This window comes from Anas acuta, chromosome 3, assembly GCF_963932015.1.
Source record: "Anas acuta chromosome 3, bAnaAcu1.1, whole genome shotgun sequence".
NCBI lineage: Eukaryota > Metazoa > Chordata > Aves > Anseriformes > Anatidae > Anas > Anas acuta.
In genome coordinates this window covers 22392828-22419191 of record NC_088981.1, presented here as the reverse complement: position 1 = coordinate 22419191, position 26364 = coordinate 22392828, and the positions used below count along the sequence as shown (strand labels likewise).

The 26364-nt window shown below is 39.6% G+C and overlaps 1 protein-coding gene across 9 annotated transcripts in view; it reads right to left on the bottom strand.

Moving 5' to 3' along the window:
• DISP1 (dispatched RND transporter family member 1) overlaps nt 1–26364 on the bottom strand; it is an 87682-nt gene that overhangs the window by 50307 nt on the left and 11011 nt on the right. For 5 of the 9 annotated variants that reach the window (XM_068676065.1, XM_068676068.1, XM_068676067.1 and 2 more), the window contains 3 exons: nt 23938–24081; nt 4435–4463; nt 3552–3627 (listed from right to left, as the gene is read on the bottom strand). The exons of 2 other annotated variants lie outside the window; for them this stretch is intronic. In XM_068676065.1, the coding sequence (XP_068532166.1) occupies nt 3552–3562 (11 nt within the window). In that variant the 5' untranslated portion in view covers nt 3563–3627; nt 4435–4463; nt 23938–24081. The remainder of the gene's footprint in view (nt 1–3551; nt 3628–4434; nt 4464–23937; nt 24082–26364) is intronic. 2 more of the 9 variants (XM_068676071.1, XM_068676070.1) reach the window with 2 other exon arrangements.

Below are 26364 nucleotides of genomic sequence, written 5' to 3'. Positions count from 1 at the left end.
TTTCCAAAACAACTTATGTATAAATGTACCAGGGATTTCTGTAAGCTCAGAAAAGCAAACCGAAGTTTGGACTAGTTGATCCAAGTGCAGAGCAAATTGTTATTAAAAAAGCAAGAAAATATCTGTCCCAAAGAGTCTGCTTTAGAGACTAAGATAGAAAACAATCTTGAGGAAAGCATCTTAATCATTTGGGGATGATTTGTTCTTCATACCTGTTTAATACATACTTAGTTTCTTCATACTTGTATGGTATATCCACTACCCTTTTTCTCACCACAAATAAAAGGCATCATGTGGATCTGGTAATACATGTAGGAGAGCCTGCAATACCCACCAGTGTTCTTCCCAGTTTTCCAATACAGCTGAGAGACATAGGGCAGGAGCAGCACCAATACGTATGGGAAATGGGAACAGGCTCCTCAGTTACTGGCATATAAGCAAGGAGTGAGAGCAAACCACACTTTTCATGGGGGTAGGGCACAGGGAAGGAGGGAGAGAACGGAACCAGAATGCTCGTGCTAAGTTAGAGCAAGAAATTATAAAGCTAGGAGATAATTTGAAAGGCAAGAGCCTGCCTATCATGCTAACATGCTAAAACACTCACCCTTCCCTCCTCACAGATTAGTTTTAATCCCAGTAAATTTCCCAAATTCAACTCACCACACACCTGCACAAGCATGTTTGCTGGTGTAAAGACAGTGACTATTAGGCAAGAATGACCAGCAAGGGGGGTTAATTTTTTCAGTGGCACCTGCTCAGTGGCTTTGGTGACTGAGGTCCACTTAAAAGCATACGTGCATACAGTGTGTACATTATGCATACAGTAAGAGCAATAGCTTTAGAGTTGATGTTTTTCACTTAAACTTTACATGCACTTTTGAGCAAGTTTTTAGTAAACAATGCAACTATAACGTGACTGCAAATGGAAAGGATAACGATAAGCAAGAATCACAACTACTGGCTTTAATTTTTCAGTAAAACAAGTTACTGCTGAGCTAGCTTTGAATTCTCACGAAGTAACAAACCAAGCCCAAAAGGCTGTGTTTCAAACGCTAACAAACTGAAGGTCCAGTCCTCTACATGCAGGGATTTCTGTCATTAGAACAAGATGGAGAAGAACTAAATTATTCACAGTCCAAGTCAATACTAAAAATAGTTGGGGCACAATTTGTAAGGCCACTGAAAGGATTTTACACCTCATTGCTTCCTTGTTGAGTGATTGCACTTTCCCTTTCAAAGCTCACCATTACAACAGCTCAACAACAGCTCTCTTACATGACTTTTCTTCACAAGTGTGGCATTACCATCCCCTGGCACAGCTACCACAAACACCAACCAGAAGCATCAGTACTCTTCAGACTACCAGGCAGAGAGTGATTAACATGGTCAGGATTCTTGCTCACATGACACATCGAAAAGATACCAGCCATCGCAAGCCAGTTTGCAAGGCCGAGTGAACATGTGAAAACAAATGGTATGAGTAAAAATCACAGCACAAGGACCTCCATCTGAAGTGATACAAGAGACGTGCTGTGTGTTACTGAGTTCTGTACAGTACCTAAGAAGCTCCCCACACTTCAGAAATAAAAGAAAAGCTACCTCCTGTTAAAGTTACTACATTCAACCTCCTTACATTTTAAGATGGAAAGAAATATTCCCCTCAGGGAAAGGGGCCCAGCTCATAATTTCTGGATTAAAGCCGTTGCTATTAGCTGCAGGATGAAATTATTAGTGACAGGTTCACTGAATTACCTCTTTACAGAGGTCACTAGAGCTTCCTAGAAACCTAAAACTGCCATTGTAAATTTAGCTAATAACAAGTAAGTTTTTTGAACTATCAAAATTAGAAGTAAATACAACAAAGACCCTGTTTTAACACCCAAATTTAGTCATGCACTGAAGTAAAATACTTTCTCATTTCTCTTCACTTCAAAGTTACAAACTGGAAAATACATGACTGTTGGCATGCATCACTAGTAACTCCACATTTTACATCTACAGATGTGGACACAGAATGCATATTGGTTTTCAATATGCTCATTTCTCTCTTAAAATGATAAAACAGATCAAGAATAATTTCTGACAAGAACTGCAGCTTGATCGGCACACATAGAGTAAGATTAAACAGAAGTTACTTTTCGTCATGCAAAATTCTTAGTTATGAAAAATAAAACAAATATATCAAGAACTTGGAGGGGAAAAACATCTACAACATCTTACTTCCATTCTGCATTCATTAGTGCCTTTCTAAATCTTTATACAATTATTTACAAAGCACCTTGGACAGAAATTGTTCAGCCCATCATTTTGCAGGCTTTACTTAGTTCTGTTTATGCTTGCAAGACTGCTAATAAACTCTGCACTGTTTCATGTAAAATACATACACAATCCTCAAAGTGCAGCCTGTGTTTCCTCCCTCACAGGTAAGTGACCTCATTATTGGATTACAAAGTCCTGTTTCTTTTGCTTGTGCTGTCCCTCACCCTGGTCCTACAAATTTTGCTCTCCTAATCGTACAAAGGATGCCCCTGATCCCAATCCAGTGAACAGCTGAATAGTCAAGTCTCTGCTGCTTGGTGAGAAACCTGAGCTAGAAGTCCTTCCAGGTGGAATTGGGCATAAAATCCAAGTCTCCCTTGTTTTTGGAGGTGTCTACAGTTGTTTATAAGGTCATATGAAAGTGTTAAAAGGCATTCAGAGACACTTCTGTTGTAACAGGACTTGGACACTGGAGCACTGGTAGGAAAACCACCAAGCACAGCCTCTGCTCTACAACACGACAGGATACCTGGCTGCTGACACTTCAAGGGTATTGAGTCTTACATTTTCTTACTGCAAGCTCTTTGCTCCTCCTCAAATCCCCCAACGTGATGAGCACCTTTGTCCTAGTCGGCCCTCCTAAATTCTGATGTACCTTGTTGGAAGCAACCAAGAACCTTTAACGATGATGTTTTATCCTAGATAAAAGCATTTTGGAGTCCCCACTTTTAAAATAACCACTTTTAATTCCACTGGTTCATAAGACTGGCTGGTAAAACGTTGTTGCAGCTGAATTATTGGGGAAGAAATGCAACCCTCCCCAAAATGGTCACAGTAAATCCCACCTCACAATGAATGTCCCCTTTGCTGTCACAACTGTCCTATGTTCATTACCACTGAACAGGAACCTATTGAAGTTCTGATAATTCCATATGCCTTATGTGAATCTAAAGTGTACTCTTAGTTATCGGTGAAAAGGTAATGTGCAAAGATACACAAATCCCACTGACCTTGGTCACAAGATCTCTGAAATACAACCAAAACTCAACTGTTGTCATATAGATCCTGTCTGTAGAGTAAACTTTGCAGTCAAGGCTGAACTACCACTGGGTGCAGAACTCAAAGTCTAAATTCAGTTTACAGTTCCTTTTGTAATTTCCCTTTCTTCTGCTTAATATTTTAAGGGGCATTGTTTAAACAATTAATACATCTCATGCAATAACTAAAGATACCCCGTAAGACAAAGTGACTGGAAAAGTGCTTTATTAATCAACTGTGAGATTCACCATCACCTTTTGTGCATGGCACATTTGTTTCTGAACAAAGCAGGCAAACAACCTCTTCCGTGCTGTGCCAGTTTCCATATCGCTGTAGCAAAGAAAACCACATTGTTAGTTTACCTCCTAGCACCAAGTGTAGCTCTTCAGATCTCTAGGTTGAGCAAATGACCTTACTGAAATAAGAATGAGTTGTTCCACTGTGGAGAATTTAAGAGTAAATTCAGTAAGATTCAGGCAAAATGGGACAGGCACTTACTTACCGAAGTGTGTTATTGCCACAAAACAAAAACAAACAAACAAACAAAAAACCACACCTTACAGATAAAAAATAATCATAGAAGTAGGTATCTAAGATACTGAGAAACTCATAAGGAAGCTCAGGCCCTGAAGTCCTGGAGTGGTCCAAATTACTCTGTTACAGATATTTCACTATAGTTGCATTCTGTGGGTCTAGCTCCCCTTGCAGCAACTGTCACCTAAATCTCTGCTAGCCTTCAAGACATTAGGTGATCTGAAATTCAACAAACTCTGTCAGGGGCTGCATTGAATTACCTACCATCTGGAAACTGTAAAAATCAAAATTATATTAAGGGTAATGAAAAAATATTAAAGCACAATGGTAAAGTTTGACAGCCTTCCAAGAGAATTAACTAGAAACCTGCCTCTTCTGATGCCCCACACTGCTCACTGCGATACAAGTGAGAGCTATGAGCCCTGAGGCATCAGAAGACTGAGTAGGGTCTCCTACATGCAGACAGTTGTCAACCAAGCACCTTGAAGATAAACTAAAAAATTGTGGATTTCTTTATAGAAAGGAATAATTTTAATTTCTAAATCAGAACACCTTAAAAAAATGAAGTTTCAAAACATATAAAATCTTTGCAAAAGCAGTTACCTTTCTCCAGCCAACTCTATGGTCTTTTTCTGAAAAGAAAAAAAAGGAGTGTAGTTCAAAATGAAGTTAAAGGATTATTTGGAGTTGTCTTGCATAAACACAAGCCAAATATCAGCTTAAGTTATTATAATGGTCTTTATACAGGCTCATAAGTCACACAGCAGATTTTGGCAGAAACAGAGCTCAAGCCTTTACAACATGCATGTTCAGTTATTTGAACACAGTGCCAGAAGTTTCCCAAAGATAAGTTCAATATACCAGGAAAAATGTTTTTAATATCTGAAGAGTTACTCAACCTGAACCGAATGCATCAAGATAAAGAAAACATTTTTCTCTCTATTCTGAGGACAGACAAATCTTGCTGCTCAATATCTAACAGCTGCTGCAAACAACAGATGCTGGAAGTTCTCTAGGACTTAGAAATCTTTTAGAGTATAAAAGACTTCGCAATCTTAAAAAGAGTTTCTGTAACAAACTCTTACAGTTTCTGTGCTGTAGTTCTGATTTCGCTCTGCTTCATTTATTCGTTCATGCTACAGCCTCTGAACCTGATGCCCAAGAAGTACTCATACCAACAATAGCTGTCCATAAAACTTGTTCACTTCACAGTACTGGCCTTAACTCCATGAAATACCAGCTCTCGTGGCTTGTCACAGAGTAGCTGAACAACAACATGATCTACACTGGCAGAATCTAAAGAAAAAAAAAAGATGAAGAATTAAAAATGCTTCCCTTTCAAAACATACTTCTTGCCTGGGAAACTGCACTTGATTCTACATAGAACAATTCTGCTTATTCCTTAATCCAAAAATGAAAATCATAACCTTTAACCGATTTACTGAAAAGCTTTTTTTCCTACCCACAATTTAAGCCAAATGCATCTCAGCACTGGATCCCAAACTTTAATTTCCTTCTACTTCTGCTATTGTTATGCCAGCACTTTAAATATTTACCCTTCCCAGATTCCTAAAATGGAAGGAGACATGGCCCTTTTGTAGTGCAGATGATTTGCACAGACCACAAGTAGTGGAGAAATTCTCACGCTTTCGTGGGAGGGAACTGGATTTAGAGGACACTTTGTTCATGACAGGGTAAACTAATCTTTAATAAATTTCAATTGAAGGCTCTTTCTAACACAGAGGGATTATGTATACCTTCCTTCCTCACATACAATGACAGGCATTGAAGGTATTAATAAACATTCCTTAGAGAACTGAAGAGCCACATTTTTCATAAAGCGTAGATGCGAGTCAATTGCATTTGTATCTGGAAACACTTAGCACGAAGCTGGTGAAAAGTTATTTTACCGTATATGCCATTTCAGCTTATCTTCAAAAACACTAAACTTATTATAAATAAGGACTCGGTAGAAGTAAAAGCTGTACAAAAAAATAAGAAACTAAATGCAAGCATTAAATAACAAGAAAGAGGAAAAATAAGTTCCCGTTTCACGGCTAATGAATGTTTTGGAATCTGCAGAGGCAGCTTAGCTACTGCTACCAAGGTGGAAAAACAGCCAGGTCTCTGCTGACACCGCAAGCATTCAAAGCTATCTACAGGAGAAATGCTCCATATCCCATTTATTAAATCAAATCTAGCATCTAACAAAAGTAAAGCTACAGTAAAATCTAAAGGAGATGTAAACAAAGGATGCTGTGGAGTAATACGAGACAAAAACAAAGTCAGTCTTCCTTTTCTTCTTTTGTAAGCACTGAATTACCTTCTACTTCACAGAAGTCTGTTGCTAAGGCGTTTATTCCCCCTGCTGCAATGTAACAGAACATACAGAAGACTAATTAAAGCCTGCTAAAGCCATTGCTCATGACATCTTAACTGAAACTTAATACAATTTTAAAACAAAGAATGCTATAAAATATTGATAATTTTCACGCTGTGCTTTAACTAAAAAGAAATCCCTCCAGACAAATCTTTGATCGCTGAGCCTCTTCATTATCCAAGTAAACATTTCTTTGCCTCTCTATTCCATAGAATGGAGTTGGATTTCTCTTCCCTCCGTTAAGGCTGCAGAAAACCTGGGGGATCAGAAAATCAATGAGATCATGACTATAGATCCCAGAATTCCCTGAGGACCTATAGAAATAGAAGCAGTAATTGACATGGGGAAATAATAAAACAGTTTTCTGCAGAGGGTGGACATACCATTCCTTACTACCCAACTCTGAGCACTACTGGTGTCGGAGTGCTCTGTGCTGGAAGGAATCTGCATGGCCAATTCAGAAAAGAGAAAAAGCAGAGACTATCAAAACCTGCTCTTCAATTTAATGGAGCAAAACAACTATGGAAAAAGTTAATTTCTGTGAAATCTGCAACAAAAAAATTCAGAGATAGTTGCCGCCACCTAACCCATTTCACACAGCTCTGACACCCTACACACCTGTCTCCGTACTCTCCAGGTAGGGCAACATTTCTTTCATTTACACATTTCTTTGTTTTTTTCTGAACTCCGCCTGTCATTTCTGTGTTTAAGCCCTTGGTTATTAGGAAAAATAAGGAACAAAAAATAAGGAAAAAAATTAGGAAAAATAAGGAACAAAGTCTTCAACTTCAGTACCAGAAACTCAGAAAATTAACTTATAAGCAGCAGTATTTAGATAAAGAAAGAAATCTCTGCATCTGTCCTGCAGGCAGTCTTACTCTCTGCACAAACACCATTTGTCATTGCAAAAAGTTTACATGTGCAGGAGGGTTTAAACCTGTAACCAAGAACATCCTGTGTGCGCCCAGGTCCTCTGGATTCCTGTGACCAGTCTCACCCCCTAATCATTGCAGTGAACTGCACTGCATTTGCATCTTCCACAACAGTGAAGCGTCAGGCACCAAAAAGCTCACTTACGAGTCACGTCTTGAGTTTGGAAATAGCTTTAACCTAAATTGGCAAACTCTGTGTCCTCCTAAGTGAAACAACTAGGAGATGAAATCAAATTTTGTTAGTGAGATTAGGGAGAAACTAACATTCTAAGTAGTCATTAAGTCTCCCATCCTCCCCCCCCAACTGACTTCACCATAAAAATATTCCAGAAAATTGTTTCTAAATTATTCTCATTCAATTAGTAACAATACGATTACCTTCACCAACTCCAGATCGAAGCAGTCAGCTACTTTAAACTGTCAAAAGACCACTGCTATTCCTCACTGAAGCCCCTATCTTTTTGAAAGAAAACAGGGGAAACCAGTGCTAGAGCTTTAAGCCCATGACAAAAGAACTTTAAAATAGCAGCGAATACTGTGAAATTGGAGGTAAAGTTCTTTCTCAAATCTTTTTTATATACTTAAAAAAAAATGTGTTGGAAGATGAATAAAAAAGGAGCAGAACAATTCTTTCTACCATTTAAAATACAGAGCTTGACAGAATCCTGTACTTTAAGCTTACTGAAGGGGTAAAGGCCTAATTGCCCAACCCATCTGTGACAGGATTTATGGCCAACTGTGAGTACCAGAATTCAAACTGTCTGATAATCATGAAAGATTTCAGATTTTGCATTTCTTTCAATTATCTCAACCCCACAGCCATGTCAAACCCTGTTCACAACACACCGTGGCTCAGAGTCACAGAACAGCTGAGGTTGGCAGGGACCTCTGAAGTTCATCTGGTCCAACACTCCCCTGCCAAGCAGGGTCACTTAGGCAGGACAGGATGGCATCCAGACAAGTTTTGAATATCTCCACAGAAGGAGACTCCACAACCTCTCTGGGCAACCTGTGCTCTGACACCCTCACAGCAAAAAGTGCCCTCTCATTCAGCCAGAACTTCCTGTGCTTCAGTTTGTGCCCGGTGCCTCTTGTCCTGTCACTGGGCATCACTGAAAAGAGTCTGGCCCCATCCTCTTGACACACTCCCCATAGATATTTAGACAAATGGGTAAGATCCCCTCTCAGTCTTCTCTCCAGGCTGAACAGGCCCCCTCAGCCCCTCCTGGTATGACAGATGCTCCTGTCTTCTACTCAGCTTAGGGAATGCCAGTAACCGTACGATTTGGAAATAACTCACATGCATTCACATGTTCCCTAATAGCACTTAAGAAGCCTTTTTTAAACCAGGTTGACCTTGTATTCTTCTAGCTTGAGGTCAGAAAGAGAAAGGAGAACAAGCCTAGACATTGTCAACAGCCATCCTCTAAGCAACAACAAAAAGTGATGTTTACTATAACTTGGTCCTAGGACATAAGCATAAAACACTGGTCGACTCTCACTTGCCTTTGCTTGAAATCAGAAACAAAGACATCACTTGTCTTTCAGTCTCTGAAAGACCACGATGGACAAACAAAGGGAAGTTAGTAGAAAAATCAAATATCCCCTCTCAATTTATCTCAATTCATGAACAAGCTACAGAAGGTAGGCTCTTATCTCAGCTATCTAGAGGAAAAAAAATAATGCTTCTTAATAGCATTCATGATTGTGATTTTTCTAAGCAATCACTAGGATGGAAACAGTAGTTACTAAAGGTTACACGGAACAAATTTTTAAAACATTTGTTGTATTAAATGATGTGCTTTCCCATTTACTTGGTGTAAAGGGGTATACTTCAACCACATCTGCCTTAAATGCAGACAAATTAAGGCAGCTAGCAATACTGGAAAACTGTAATAGCATCAGTTATGTGGATACATGACAAAGAAATATGCTTCTAACACTGAATGGCAAGCTAAACAAATATGTCTTGTCTAAGCTGAAAAGCAGTTTTCAAGAGCAGCACAGAAGAGCCAAGGTTAATTTGCATAGTAACAATCAGCCTTAAAATGGGAGATGTTTAGATATAGTTAACAATCCTGTATATACTGTGAGTAGTAACATCCCCAAACCAGGCCACATGATTTGCTTTGAAAGGCTTGTATGTCTGATATTCTCTGGAACCTTGCCCTCTCCTAAGTGGACTGAAGGATGTCAGCTCCAGAGAGCAGACTCAAAATGGGACAGGAGAAAAGACATCTGGAAAGAGGTATCCTAGTCCTAGGCAGGGTGATGCCCTTTTGAAAGGGGCTGCATCAGCAGAAAAGCTATTTGAAATAGCTCTGTGTTACACTTGAAGTTTAGATTTCGGTGATACTGAAAATTTTCAGTATTTAGTATATAAAAAAAAAAGCAAGCTTCAAGATCCATATAAAAAAAAAGCGTTCACCAGAAAAGGTGCAAATACTTCACTGTTATTCCACACATTACTACAAGCCAACACTATGCACAGATTTCCTGCAGTCTAACTTCTGTGGATACTAGGATTGTCCCTAATGTCTAGAAAAGATGGCACTCTGGCCCTGGATTAGTTACCTTAAGCACAAGTGAGCTGACAACTGTAACAGAAGCCTTCCGACACAGATGAATGTGAATTAGGAACTTCCCAAAGGCTGCACAAAGCAGTCTTCACCTTCCTTGTCCAGCTCAGAGTGTGACTCAGGAGAAACAGCTGACTGGGTGCATAATGAAGTCTCCATTGGAAACCACATTCATGTGTTACATTTGATGTACTTCGGGCAAGTGAAAAACTTCATTAGAGCATTTTGAACAGGTTTCCAGAAACAGGGGCACATCGAATTAGGGGCTAAAGGAAGAGGAGCTGTCAGTTGTAACTGCATCAGAAAGAAAAACAGGAACACATTTCCTGGGGTTTTTTAAATTACACTTCAAGAGCTATTGTTACTAATAGCTGCCCCAAGCTGTAAAAACTGCAACCACGAAGGGCAAAAGTCAAAGAAACCCTACTGATTTTCCCCCAACTTCTCACAGAATTAATAAGATCATTTGTGAGCCAGCCTTGAGGTTATCAGAAATCTCTTCATACACCCACAGTATACTTTTGCAGCATTTCTGTTTACAGCTCCTTAATGAACTGCAGCACTGAAGCGGAAATCCTCTTGCCTGCTGGTAGACAGTGCTGGAATGCAACTTGGATATCTACATATTTTGTATTTCCAGTAGCAGTCTGCAAGAAAAATGAAGCAGATTGGTCTTTTTAGTACATAGTCCTGAAGTATCTTTACAAAAATACATTCCCCACAACTATAAAAACTTGCATATTGATGTGATTGATAACACAAGCAAATTGTCACGATCATTCATGATATAAGACAATGCTCCATTTCAGAGTGCCATAGAAAGTTTTCTAAGAAATATTTTTTAAAAGAATGAAGTCTCAGGCAGATAGAAACAATGCAATCAAGAATTACATAGTTTAATTGAGCATCGTTGTTTTGACACAGGCTGAGAAAACCTAAATAGCATGGGAATTGGATGAAGGTTCAAACATGTTCTTGTCAAGAAGGAACCATAGTTTACTACAGGTATGCCTTCACTACACTGAATTTAGTTACTTACAGGGTTTTATCCCAACCACCACCATGATTCAAGCACAAGTATCCTACCTCATATATGAGCACTTGGTTCCCCACATTCCTACCTAGCCAAAGTAAGACCGACACCGATTTGAGTATCACCTTCCAGCATCAAAACATGATTTGCCAGCCAGAAGCTCAGACATCCACTGCAAATTCATGATGGGAAGTCAGCAGGGTTCACAACCAGAATCTGTATGCCAAAAGTCACCAGCTACAGGATGGCCTCTCAATAAGGTGAGAGGAATGAGCCAGAACAGAGCAGAGAGTAATAAATCTATGACAAAGCAAGACCTCACCATGCCCTTAATGTCAAGGGCTCAAATATTCAGCACTGCCAGACGTGTTGCACATCTGAAAGTGTTATGCATTTGGAGAAGAAGTTCCCAGAAGAGAACAAAAGGACTTGAAGAGACTTAACTGACATAGGAAACAGAGTAAGGTTACAGAACAGCAGAGACTCAACATCATCATCATCAGGTTGGAACGCAAGAATCTGGCCAAGATACGGGCCAGGGAATAACAATGCTAAAAAACCTTCGCTCCTTAAAAGAGGGAAACATAACCAAGGCAGTCAATCACAGGTAAGAAGTTGGCTTTCTGTTATTAACTCGAAAGAAGTTATAGTATTTGTGGAAGGCTTCTGTTTGTTCAATCAGGGCAATAATCATCGCAGAGCATTAAGATAAGGCTTTCACAGTCACAGCTTGAAAAAACATTTTGGAACATTTGATTTGACTTCTCTTCCTTCCTACATATCAGACAATCCAAAATGGATTCCAAGCAAGCAGAGAAATTAATGCTTTTCAGTCAGCTCTGCCTGTTTTACTTGAAACAAGTTGAACAGAACAAAGCCAGCACATCAAGAGAGGAAACGCAGATGTACGCAAACTCACGTACATTTAGTGTCTGAAATGAAAAGTTCAGCCGGATCATGGGCTGGGGTGGGGGGTGCACACTGGAACTAGCCTTAAAGCACAGAGACATCCGAAGTCATAAATCTTACTGCATGACGTGCAGTTTTAAGAATTCCCAAGATATTGCTGCCAGTTGTTATCTAGGCACTGCTGATTCACCGTTTGCTTGCATGTGTTGAAAAGACCGGTGTCATGTGCAACATTCTGCATCCAAACTCAGCATCTTGTTTGCATTAGCGTGAACTTTCACCCAGTCCTGACTGATTGTGCTTTTTGCACAGGAAAAGCTTCAGATGGGTTTTAGAAATTCCTTTGTCGGCAGATTCTCCCTCCCCTTCCCCTGATGTGTACATATGCACACAATCCATTGTACTTGGGGGGGTGGGGGGCGAGAAGAACAAAGCGTTCAACTGATTCTCAGGACAACAGATAAACACGGCTGCATGGAGTTTTGATAACTACCAGTTATCTACACGTTTCATCCCCAGGACTGGAAGAACAAAGGCTATCTGTTATTTCCCCTGTGCTTCAACATCACCCAGCTGGTAGAACTGCTCCTTCTGCCTTGAAATCAGCTCATCTACATGTATTGCAGTCCACTCCAAACAGCAACTTCTGGATCCCTTCTACTGTGAACTTGACTTGCCATCTGAACAAGAGGGCAGCAGCACAGTTTGGCTGCCAGACATCGCTACCTTCAGCTGGCCCTACATATTTTTTACAACTGTTCAGTCCATAGAGTATTTGGGTATTGTTTTGTGATTTAGAACAGCAAAATGTCAGCCAAACCCCCTAAGTAACGGGACGTACATACACTGGATAGAGCTACCTATGACTGTAGGGATGAAACAGACAAGTTGTTGGTTATACCTTACGTAGATTACAAAGTCCACCAGCTCGGAGAAGAGTTGCCTCAAGTGGTAAGATGAGAGGATAATTTCCATCACCTGGCAATGACATGTAACTTTTCTCATCTGCCAATCCTGACAAACAGATAAGAAGTTCTTAGGGTATGGAAATCAGGCATCTGTCCTGGAGCTACTAGGACTGACATCACAGAAACGTACGGTAAGAAGGGACATTTTCACTGCCTGGAAGCCTTGTGGCTGGTAGCATCTGGAGGAATCTATCAGCTTTCTACATAGTTTTTGTAGACTTTGCTTAGGAGTGGTGACCACCTTGGCCCCAAGAAACAGCAATTTTTCTGTGAAAGGAGAAGAGTTTGGGGTTGTAGTCGTTCTCTTCACATACTTCCAAGTGAACCAGTTATATCCATAGTGTTTCAACAGAAAAGTCCCATATTCTTTTGATATTTTTTAAACCAACTGTACAGCTACAAGTAATTTCACCCTGTTATCCAGAGTTCAACTACTACAAGCTCAAGAACTTTGAGTCCTTGAAATCTTCCTGCAAACACCTCTATCAAACAGGTAACACTGACTTCTTCCTTTTGTGCTGATTCACCAGTAACCTCTTCTTTCAGTTTGTCTAAAACATTTTAAATCTCACTTCTACTTTCTTTGGTTGATGGCTTCTTGTCAGAACTGTTTTAGTTAAGACTAAAGTTATGCTAAGGTGAAACTTTTACATGGCAGGTTTAGTAGGCATAATATTACAGCTTCCTTCTAATAGGAAACTAGCAGAGATTTTTTATTTCACCTACCATAACTTCAAGCAAAAAAATTTCACCAGATCTCCCCAAAAAAATATAGAGGACCACATCTACTCTGTATTGTTTGACAATATTGACAAAACAGCAATTATCAACAAGGAGTTATTTAAATACTAAATATTGTGGATAACAAGAATTTTAAATGTGCTTCTAACCTGAAAACAAGCATTGAGAACATACAAGATACCAAACCACTAAAAACCCAAATCAAGGGTCAAGAATTCCTAGGCACCCAGGAGGCCATTTCTATTGCAGTTAACCATATATGTGTGTGTTTGTGCGTATATATGGTTAGAAACCAATACATAGATCAGTAACCTCATTTTTGCACAGTAAGAAGTTCGTACTCCGTAAAAACCTCAGAAGTGATGGGAAGGGAGTAGACTTGCTCTCAAGACAGCCTAAAGTTACTTTAGCACACTCTGAAGATAATCCCTAGGTTAGAAGGCTCCCACGCATACTCCAGTGAGAGCCACTTGATGCATTTTCCACTGGGTATAGAAAGCCACACGAATTGGCAGTATGAGGAACCTGCCACTGAGATGAACTGTCACGCTCATCTCACCTACCACATGAGTATAAAGTTCCCTACTCAGCACCCAAAATGTAATCCAAACTGTGATTTAAATAATCAAAAGGTAAACGTTTGTGTGTAAGCCGATGACAAATTTCTAATAGTCTTAAAACTAATTTATGTCGGGAACGTCTCTCTTGTTTATATGTTCTTGAGATGGAAAATCCAGTACGAACTGTTTGTGAGCATTTGTCAAGACCACATCTCTGTAAAGGATACTTTGGGCAAAAACAGAGGTTCAGAACAAAGCTTCTCATCAGCACTATCGGAGCATCATGCCTCCTAACATGTTGTAACTTTCTCCTATAAAATCCAATTTTTCTTAAAACTTTGGAAGAGCAGTAGTTTTTACCTGGCTTGACAATAAACAGAGCCCGTTTTATCAGCCTCGCAATGGCAGGGAGGGATCCCAAGGGAGTTTCTCAGTGGAACTCTGCGTGGAATTTCAGCAAGGTAATTAAGTGTAGACCACTTCAAAGGGGGATGTGTCTACACTGATCACTGTAACGTGCAGTACTGCAGAAGGGGAAGTCAGTACTTCAAACAGCATTTGAGTAAAATATGGATTTAAAAAAAAAATAAATGTACTCTACATGAAAAGGCACTGACAGAATATTCTAGCAGGCCTGCTTTTCATTTTTCAGTTAACATTATTTATGCCTGTGTAGAAATATTTCTACACAGACAGCAGAACTTCGCTGTTAGCTCCAAATACCTAAGCATAATTAGAATGGTTTTAAAAATTAGTTATGCCATGGCTCATAATCTTTCTGTGCAGACTGCAGGGCAGAGCAAATTCAGTTTGTCTTCTCTCTAGGTTACCTTAAGTAACCACACCTGAACTAGTCCCATTCAAATTCACAAGCATTTGTTTAGTGTCTCCAGCTCACATCATACAAACTACTTCTGTTGATGTATCATGCATGCCAACATCCTGGACTCTTTGTTTGCTAATCTTCTACTCTAAAATCCCAAACTTCTGCAGACAACCAAGAGAAAACACTTTTCTGTGCAGTACATATTACCCTGAATGTTGATTATTCCTAATAAAGCCCTCCTTCATGCCCACTGCCTCCCCACTAAAGATTTGCAAGTCAACTTCTCTCCACAAAAGCTAAGCCATCAGGATATTAATTTTATCCAGTTTGTCTGGTGCAGAAGTTAGGCTTGCACCATTGTTTGTCCTCAATCTGCGAGCACAAATGAGAAATGTTTAAATAGCAGTATCAGAGAAATGACAGTATTAGATAAGCTGAAGTTAGCTGATGCTGCAAACTATTAACCAACCTACGGAGTAGGGCAACTGACCACTATTTTGGCAAACAGGGGTTCCAGTTGTTTACATAGGGTCTGGAATTTTAGAAGGAAAAATGGGAGTTCACTTACCTTAATCCCAAAATGGATTTTTTGCTTGTTTAAATTAATGTGCACCTCTGAATTTATAGCAACTACATCCCAACATCCACTCTTACAGACTGACAAGAAAATATATTTTGGGGACTGAGGTGTGAAGGCTCAGTGAATTGAGCCTTTGCCTAAGATGATATCAGCCAGTTGCAAAACAATTCTAGGTGCAATGTCAGAACTGGAAGTACAAGCCAAAAGGTCTGGCTCCATCTCAAGAGATCTAGACAGAAGGCAATATTTCGTTTGTAGGATGGAATACACAGAAAATATACCCGTCCTCTACAACAGGAAGTCTTTGATGGATGACCAAATAGGTCACGTCTCCAATATACATCAATAAGATTCAGGGAGGTGTTTATTTGTCTTTGTTTGTTTTTAACACATTTCAGTCGTATTTTGTTCGATGAGCTTCAGACAAAGTATGCTATACTCTGCAGATTTCCAAACTTCAAACATATGCTAGCATCATGTACACCACAAAAAAAGAGAACGCTGCCTGTTCAATCGGATATCTCTTCCTGCACTTAAGTACAGATGGAAGCAAAGCAGCTGCTGCCACTAATATCACAGAGCTGAAACACATTTGAGAAACTCTGCTCTGTTCTCTAGGCTGGGTATTCTCTTACAGACTTCAGCAAAGCCAGGCAAGGTAGAAAGTAAACGCAAGTAGTGACATGTTTTGTTGCCCCCCCAACTTTAAGAAGTTAAGATTTATGCAATTACCACTTTGTCCCATAATTGTTAAATAATGCATTATAAGTGCACGTTTTGTTTTACAGCACACAAAAAGTATGTTCCATGCAAGGAACCAATGAACAATGTAATTTGCCAACTAGGTCACTAAAAGAGTAGTCGAAAAGAGTCCTGTCTGCAGCACTGGCTAATATTGAAAGAACAAGGAGGTGGAAGGATGAGGTAATGGAAATAGGGAAAGCAGTTTATCACTCCTCTCTCTCCCCCTTCCCTTGTAGAGGGACTTTAATCTGAGCACACAGGAACAGTAGAAGACTATGTTCCTACTCATGACCTTTCCTTGAAAAAGTGCAGTACAAAGTGTCAAGAAACAACAGAAAAGTTGGGGGGTGGGTGGGATGAAGAAGTCTGGCATTCCAACACTCCCACTCCCAGTTTAAAACTAGGAGGCAGACCAATTGCTATTTCACAGTCTGATGATTTGCTCTACTTTCCACGAACCAAGAATGTTTCAGAAGATTAAGCTTAATCTCTGTTTAATGTCTCAGGTTAATCATGTTAAGGAATTGTTTCTGGAATCCAATGTCATCAATGGCAGCAGTGGACCTCTTAAAGTGAACGTTCAGTAAGAACCAGAAAACTAAGAATCTCCTCGCTTCAGAAGACAAGCCAGAAGTCTTTTTTCCTTGAGGATTTGAGACAGGTTAGCTTTGCACGTTTTATACATGCACATGTACATTCAGAGAAGTTACAAATCAGGACACAGATTACATACTTCTCTCCAACATCTATCAATAATGAGAAACCATTAGCAATTGTACCAAAGCATACTTATTTATGGATTATAAAAAGTATAGCTTGCTCGCATTGATTATAAAAAGTATTGCAGCTCATGAAGTAAAGAAACTACAATATCATACACAGTTGGATAGACAGCCATAGGCATTTCCTTTTTTGTGACTGAAATACAGGAACGATTGTACTGAATCAACCCACAAGATAATGGATTTCCTCAATCCTCAGCAATGAGGAAATAAATTATTCTTCAGAGAAAAGCATACAACTGCCACAGGATGGACAGTTTCCCTATGGGAAATTGTTTCTCCATCCTTTAAGTTATTTGAGCCATCAGCACCTAACTATGATGAAGGTTTATTTTTTGACTGTTTGAGAAAAGTTCCACATTTGGAGTCCCTGACTTACTTGCATTTAAGTCCCCGATATGTCAGGGGCCCTACGTCCGCAACATCAACTTTGCAGCCATACAGACAAGTTTTCTGATATCCAAATAAATCACACCATTTATAATCCAATACTTCCAAAAACTGCCATTTCTGCATTATAAAGCAAGTACATTTGTAGAAATAGTTGGTGTAAGAGTAGACATCATTAAGGGGATAACACTTCAATAACAGTCCTGAAATACTGCCCTCCTACATTTCCAAGCAAAACATGCCATTCTGAAGCTCCACATTGCTGTGGGCATCTAGTCTATAGAGGAAGAACTTGCTTCATAGAACTGCAGAATTATGAAGTTGTTGAGGGACCCCTGGCTGAATATTCAGCAGAACCACACCAGCATGGCCAACTCAAGGAGGCTGCTCAGAGCCAACACGTGACAGGGCAGTGCCATCTCCTAGAGTGCAGACTACACGACCTCTCTGAGCAACCTATTCCAGCGTTCATTCACATGCACAGTAATAACATTTTTTCTCTTTCATTGAAATGGAATTTCCTGTATTTCAATCTGTGCTTGTTGCCTCTTGTCCTTTCACTGGGCTGAGATGAAAGCAGCAGGAGAGCCACAAACGGAACTGCTACACATCCAGGCAATGAAGCAAATGGGGAAAAAAGAAAACAAATCCATGACTCATGTGTATTAATTTGCTTTCAAGGGCAAGATCAATGTTTAAGTTAACCACTGGTGCAACCTCACCGGCACACCCTGCCCTGTTACAGAACCTCATGGGCCACAGCTCCCACTAAACTTCCATCCCATCCACCAAGGGACAAGGATATTCACTGAGTTTTCACCTCTGCAGGAGGATGCACTATATTTAAAGTTTTTATTTGTTCTATTTTGTAACTAAGTCACTACCTGATCAGGTATGGTAATAATTAAAAGCAATGGAAAGAAAAGAATCAGTAGCCCTAAAAGGTAACACTTTATTTACATAATTGCCTTTTAAATCTACTTCAACCAACTTCTCCACACTCAGTTCTTTAGATACTGAAATGTCTCATTTGAACAGCTCTTAGAGATGCAATAATTGTGCTGTAAAAAGCAACCACTACCTGAGACCTCTTCATCTTTAACTGATTTTTCAGGTCTTTCAACTCAAAGCCAAGTTCTTGGTGTTGCAACTTCATTTTTCAAATCTCTGCTTTTATTCTTCTGACAATCAGCAAGCTTCTTCCAAATCTCACAATTTCCATCTAACCGCCGTCACAAACCACACTTTTGCCTTCCGATTAAGATACTTCCCCAGAAGTCAAGAAAAAAGAAACCTCTATATCATAAGACACTGAAGCTACAGAAAATTTACTGTGAAAAGAAACGGAACGTGCCATAATAAAAAGTAGATGAGAACAAGTGCAAGAAGAAGCTACTCAAGGTGGGGAATTTCAGTACACATTGTCTCAAAGAGTTAAAGCTCACACATTTGTGAGATCATGTGTTATGTTCCCACCTTATATCATTTCCTGCTCAGTTGCCTGCATCTCCTGTGTTTGTATACATGGCCTTTGTTTTCTTCCCCATACCTCGCAATCCTATGGGCAGTTCGATGAAGCCACCAAGCTACACTCAACATGTGGAAATCACAAAGCAGGAGAAAGAGTTCAATGCCTTATTACAGCCAGATGTCATGGCTCTTAGTGGAGCTCCATGCTCAAGTGTCAATAGGAAATATTGCTCCCAGTTGCAGCCGAACAGTGGAGAAAAATCTAACAGAAGCAAAGCAAGTTGTTTGCTAAAAGCAACAGAACGTTCAAAAAATCTGTATGTGGCACCTTGATACCTTTGAAATCAATCGGCTTTTACAATTCATTGCTACACAATAACAAACATGGACTACAGCAAGATTTAGTGCACTACAAATTTTTATGATTCACAAGAACATTTAGCTGCTCATACTGTTAATGCCAACAGAGACTACCGGAGGAGAGAGAATCTGATGTGTAATATGTTAAGCTTTTCATGTCTCTGGCTCAACTCCTAACAAATAACTTCACTCTCTCTAAAGTGATAAGATTCCTCGTGATAAGATTCCAACCTCATTCCTGCTCCACCAGTCCTAGCGGCTTCTGCCCCCGAACTGAGTTGCTCCTATTGGCAGAGATCACAGAAGATTTTGCCCTTCACATGCACATCCTAGGTTAGGTTTCTTCCTGGTTGGCAAACTTGAACTGAATCAAAGGTGGATCTGACGCATCCCAGAGCTGGTTCAGAGACGAGGCTGTCCCACATTGACTTTGCTGCAAGGTACTGCTTTGCCCTCAGAACAGTAAAAGAGTTTAACTGCTTGCTGAAACATCTGTCTTAACAGTCTTTGAACAGGACATTTTAAAGTTCTAAGTCCTCCATTTATTATAAAGGGTGCCTGGATGACTAGCACTGACTGCGTACTTAACCTTTCAAACAGCTAGATTTATCCAGGATGAACGCAGTCCCAAGTCATCAGGACAAAACTGCCCCAGCAAACAGATTCCCCCAGGCACCCAGCACAGAACCTCCTGCAACAGCCAGATGGAACAAGCTGAACTCAACACAGCCATTTCTATACCCGTTAAGTGCCTCTATTGAGGACCTATCTTATTTTCTCTCACTACTTCTCCTCAGACATCCATATACTTTGTTCTTCCTAAACTTGCTCTTTCTTCAGCTTTTCAACTTTGCACTCTTCCAATTCATTTTGCTCCTCTGTGCTTTCAAGAGTGTTATTCCTCCTAAACATACTTGACATTTCAACAGGCCTTTCTAAAATCAGAATTTCCATTCTGCCTACCTACCACTATTAATGCTCACTCCTCTGCTAACTCCACTCAAACTACCAGAACATTAGAACAACGAAGTGAATAAAGTGGCATAGTGAAGGGGAACACCTCTCCCCTTTATTAATAAACCTCTTCATATCCTAGGGTAGATTTCATGTCTCTTTTCATGCTAGTACCAGCATCTAGTCCATATTTATTTTTTACTACCCAGATTATGGTGCTGCCAAAACAGTAATAAGTACCAACTCACTCTTCTCAAGAAATTAACTTCTAAATTTCATCTCTTAGAAATAGTAATTCTTCAAAATCTTCTAACGACTATTAGAATGGGAGAAGCTATGAAAAATGCAATCTGGCTAAAGCAGTTTTGAAGTACCACATCATATACACCTTTCTCGCATTTCATAATCACAACATTAAATTTTTTTTCTCACTCTGAATTATGAAAAACTACCTAATCCTTTGGTATTCAAATTCTTCTCATATGCTGAACAACATACACCTAGTACTACCAAAAACGGAGTAGTGCTACTACATCTACTACATTTGCCCAGTAAAAGCATCTCCAGTTTAGCCTCAGTAGATAACCTGAGCACAAGATCATAACAGAGGTCAAGATTTTTATTACTATGTGGCCTAGCTAAATAACTGAAATAAATATGCATACACTACTGGTTTTATAAACCTGTAGCTAATGTTACTAAATACACGTGTATTTGCATCTGTTCCATTGTTTCCATGCACAGAATGTGAAGGTGGAAGTACACAATGTTTTTACTGCTGCACATACAAGAAACAGGCCATGCATTTAATTTAATTTCAGAATTGTGGCTATTCCTTACAAGCTTTAACAGAGCTGCTAATTCAGCTACAGCATCCCAATAGTAAAGCCACAAGACAAATATGCATCCCAGAGACAGAATATGAAAGAAAGGAAAGACCATACCGACTATCAGACCCTTGCCAGAAGAGCAGAAACTCTGCATTATTTCACATTTGTAAAGATCTTTAATTCAGGCATTCATGACTTCCATGATGCGTTTCCAACAGTCTGCTCTAAAACTGAGGGCCACTTTAGTACTCTGTGTGAAGTTTGTTGTAAAATGCTATACTTCTGTTCAAAGCTTACTAGAACTTACACTGGCTTTCTAAGGATTCTGTATGCTGTATGTACACAATATACTGTACATACATTGCATTTCTAATACTGTCAGTTGAAACAGAACAGGAAACAAAATAATAGTTGCAGGAGAGCCTACAATAAGCTGATTTAAGTTCAGCTTGGCTATACCCATTTTATGTAAAAACATGAAAACTACAAGGTAAATATATAAAAATCAAGTATTAACGTATTTGCAAAATCAGGAAGAAAATCCCAACTTTCAGCCCCTCTCACATCACTGCTTATGATAGGTGGATTTCTGTCAGCAAACTTAGTTATGGCTAAATCATTTCACTAAGGCCACATTGTGTAGATGAACCCATCAGAATCTGCATCTGTTCAGACAACTCAGTAATTCTACCCAATTAATTTTTGTTGTTGCCACCAGAAGTGCTATTTACCCTAGCTATCAGTTTCTCATGGTTTATGTGAAGTCAGCTGGTCTTATTCTAATTGCTACTTAACCCCAAGTAACACAGAAGAAAAAAATCCACAAGCAACAAAACCTAAGATTACTCCAGCAAACACCACGACTGGCACCCTGTGCCAACCACGGGGATCTCATTCCGAACTGATGAAGCAGTTCCTGGATGCCAGTGACTGACTCCTGAAATTATCAACAACCCCAACAGATTTTCATAGGATATTATATCAACAGATCAACACAGAACAATCAGTTTTACAATGCTTTCAATCACCTCCAGCTTCTCCCATAAATAGAAAACTACAGATTGATATTTCACTTGTCAAAGTCCAAGTCTGTATGCTAATTTTTTAATCAGACTATTGCCATCCTGTCCCAAGACCTACTCAAATATTCTTCCCAGAAGTATTTTTTGACAGAACTTATTAAGCTGCTTACAAGATCTAACTTCCCTTAAAATCAGGGAATCCTATTTTGTATATTTAAGATACTAAAAACCCATCCAAAAAGCACACAAGCTCATTTTTTATGAATTAAAAGTATCAAAGCTTAGATTTATATATCTATTCCAAAGAACTGAGACACCTTTCTTTTTTTTTTTTTTTATAAAAAAAACAAAAAGCAGCAACCTGTATTAACTATAGTACAAATAGCGTCACTGCCTCCCTTTAGTAAATAGTTTCATTTCACCAGGGCAAGTTCTACTGTAGCTATTTCTCCCCTCTCCAAGTTTTCCTGTTCCATAACACTATGGAAATTCAACCTCTTGCTGTGAAAGGGCTTTGACAAACTGGCATGTGGCCAACTTGCAACTGATACTACAGTTTAAATACCTTCCCAGCAAAGTTGCACAAACTTCAAAATACTCTGGGATCAGTCATTAAAATGTTTTTGTTTCAGTTACAACGCTAATGAAAACCAAATGTCTAAATTTATTTTAGCTAGCTTAACGGTCTAGGGACTTGGCTCAAGAGAATCAATCCTCATTTACCCAACTGAATAGATTAGTCACAACATCGTACAGTGATACGGATAATACTTTTAGAAGATTTAATTATAAAGTGTTTCAGCCACAGATTTAATTAAGGAGACCCAATTAATTGTCTCAATTTGATTCTTCTCTAAAAAGTCTTCAATTACAGTGCATCTCAAACTGGGCATTTTAGCAGCAGGTTTACAAGGTTCCATTTGCAAACAGATTCAAGACCCAACACTAATGCTACACTACAGCATAAGCTCTTGCCAACTGCATGGATTTATCTGTCCAAATAGGGTACACGATAACAGATTCTGCCTGAAATTTAGGCTTTCCTAAAGTCTTTGCCTGTAAAACTCAATGCAGTGAAGTCTTTTGCTAAGTGTATCTGTATGTTGTAGACATGACACATTGAACAAACGGGAATATTCTGGATGGGAAATGCAGAACGCAAAACAAAATGCTTTGTACAAACCTTTCACCTCCGAGTCATGACATTCTGCTGCTGGTTTAATCTCTACCCTCTATAGTTAGGCCAACAAGTTACGTTGTTTTAATACAGGCTTCACAATTGATAACAAACTGATGCTTTGGCAACCTTTCCCCCGCAAATTCACTTTAGAATACTTTGTACAAAATTCTGTCCAAAGCAAACAATTCCAAAGCTCTGTTAGAACCAAACCAACACATGCTGACAAGTATTTTTCAAAAGGCCTGAAAAATGCAGAAAAAAAATTCAATGACAACACTATTGACCGTCATCAGCATCTCAAGATATTTACATGTGCCACTGATTTACCACTCAAACCATTCAACCACACAATTAATGACAACAGCTAGAGAGCCCAAAGCATCTGGGAAAAAAAATAAAAGTTTAACTGCAAGGTTGAATTGAGGAACGATAGTCTCTTGCTAAATATGAGGCATTACAATGCATCCTTAGAAGGAACACCCACCTCCCGGCGCCCTACCCCAGCTTCCAGAAGGCTGTCACACCCTCTCTCCACAGACAGGAAACTTGGAACTGAAGTTTTAATCCTAGCCTATTCTTTGGGACCAACTTCTCAAAAACCAATGTACTGAACAGCTATCCACATTCATCCATTTCTGTAGTAAAATAATTGCATCAAAAGCAGATTACTGAGCATCAACAATATTGAAGAATGAAGTCTCAAATTTGCAATACTAACACTGAATTTTATGCCTCATAGAAAAAGCCTATTTTTCACATGAGAAATTTGTGAACACAATGTAAGAAGGGAAAAAATGGTAACAATTAAATCTTCCCCAGTGGAGCAAAACTCAATAGTTTCCATAGATTTGTCATTCTCCTTTTACCTCTTTTATCTCCCTCAGTAGTTGGTTTAAAGTGTCGTATCACTTGAGCTGCCCAACGGTGGTAATACAGAGAGAAGTCCAGTTTAGGAACACGGTGGCTGCTCAACTTCCTTCATATCGACACCGTTACAGGAGCTGTCACCCCTTTGCAATAAGAAATGAACACTGAGTTAGCATTTCATATTTTTTACTTGACTGTGCATCTGAGGCTTCTCACCAGACATTAAAGGAAATCTGAAAGCATTTCATAGGCTTTGCTCCATGAACATTCATAATCACAGAATCACAGAACTGTAGGGTTTGGAAGGGATCTCAAGAGATCATCAGGTCCAACCCTCTGCCAAAGCAGGTTCCTTAGAGCAGGCTGCCCAGGTAGGCATCCAGATGGGCCTTGAATATCTCCAGAGAAGGAGACTCCACAACCTCCCTGGGCAGCCTGTCCCAGTGCTCCGTCACCCTCACCAGGAAGAAGTTCTTTTGCGTGTTGGTGCAGAACTTCTGTGCTCCATTTTGTGGCCATTGCCCCTTGTCCTGTCCCCACAAACCACCAAAAAGATGTTGGCCAAAACCCACATCTCCCACACTAAAGGTATTTGTAAACATCAGTAAGATCCCTTCTCAGTCTTCTCTTCTCAAGGCTGAAAAGGATCCTGATGGCTGGTAGCATTGGCTTTGGAAGCTAGCCAGCTGTTGGGTCTGGCCAAAAGGACTGATGCAAAATGAGGTAATCCAACAGATGTACATAGCTCTTGGGGTTTTCTTCCCCTGTCACTAGCCCAAGTGGCTTTTCTCACCATAGCACTATTTCCAAGTATCAAAGACAGACACATAGGATGATCCAAAAAAAAAAAAAAAAAAAAAAAAAAAAAAAGAAAAGACAAAAGACACTTATCTAGAAATACACTTGGAGAAGAGGCTTGAAATTGAACAGGCAGAGAAGCAGACCAACCCAAGAGCATTTGGTCACTGATGATTTGCAGCAGATAGTTGGTATTGCTGAGCTACAGCTTAGTATCATGAAATAAGCATGGACTGCACAAAGCAAAAATCTCCTATTTTAAAACATCTTGCTGAATTGAATGAATTTGAATGAAAATGCAAAGCCGGGAAGCTGCATTTCTCAGTAATTCCAATAATTAGTACCTTCATTTAATCCTATACGTGTAATAAGGGCTCTTCCAATTCATATTCACTGTCTTCCCAAAGAAGTAGAGCTTTGTCCAAGAAAACTGGACTACATTTTGCCTCGCTGCTCTGTGAAATAAAGCTTTCCCCACGCACTGGATGTTTGGCTAAGAGAAGAACTGCACTAGGTGTGGGAAGCAACTGGTATCCAGCACTGTGCTACGCTTGTGACACGAGATCATGTCCAAGCTTCTCCCGGTAAAGAAACTTTCCTTTGCCTACAAAGAGGGATGGGACAAAGCCATCCCAACAGTGGAGTTCCAGAACAATATGTTTATCTTGACATGCACACAGGGCTCAATTTTACCAAGAAAACTGCAGTTAATTATTTGCCTCATTAACACAGTCAGCTATCTTTTATGGGGCTGCTTCTTTAATATGTTTTTCTTCCTTATTCTTCTTTCACTTTTCACATGACATTCACCTTTTCACTCTTTTCCACTATGTTGCCTCTTGACTTTCGGCTTCTCTTCCAGCTTCTTCTGACAAGGAAACTAACCATGTGTCCTGTAGGAGTTGTTAGCCTTGTCCTTAAGGACTGTACAGCTTAGAATAAGACATTAGCAGTATTTAGTCTACTTGTATCTTCACTATAACAAAGATGAGGTTTATTTCCTTCAGCTTTCAAACATATCTCCCTACGTCTCTTCCAGTGTGACCTGGGAGATGAGCAAGTTACTATTTGGCTCCTTTGTTAAACACGCACTTTTCCTGGTGGGTACGTAATAGCAGGGTCTGGCAGGCTGTGCAGGTAGTTTGCATGGGCTTGAAAGTCAGCACACCAGTCTCTGAATCAAGATTTGAGTGCTTGCATGAACACATTCGTCTTTGTCATACTTATTTTGGAAGAGGAGAAAAGTAAAGTGAGAGTTAGGAAGAAGCTAAGCAGATGGTTTAAAAGGCAAAGAATAGTCCCGAAACGTACTTTGAGTGTTGTGTTATGCAAGAAGGCTCTCCCAGGCATTTAATCTACCTATGCAGCAGATTTATGGTTCAATTCTCTTGTTATGCCAGCTGTTAGCCAGGCAGAAGTCGCCACCCCCTTTTCCCAGATCACAGGAAGACTTAGACCTTCCCTTGCTTCATGAAGATGCATAAAACCCAGGTTTTGCAGTGGCAATGCTGCATTCCTTAGTTCCTGGGCTCTGAACGTACGTTGTCTACCTATTTAAATACTAATTGACGTGCCTCCAAAGTACCACAGGGCACACGACTACGCTTATTTTACCGCAGAGCAAAGAA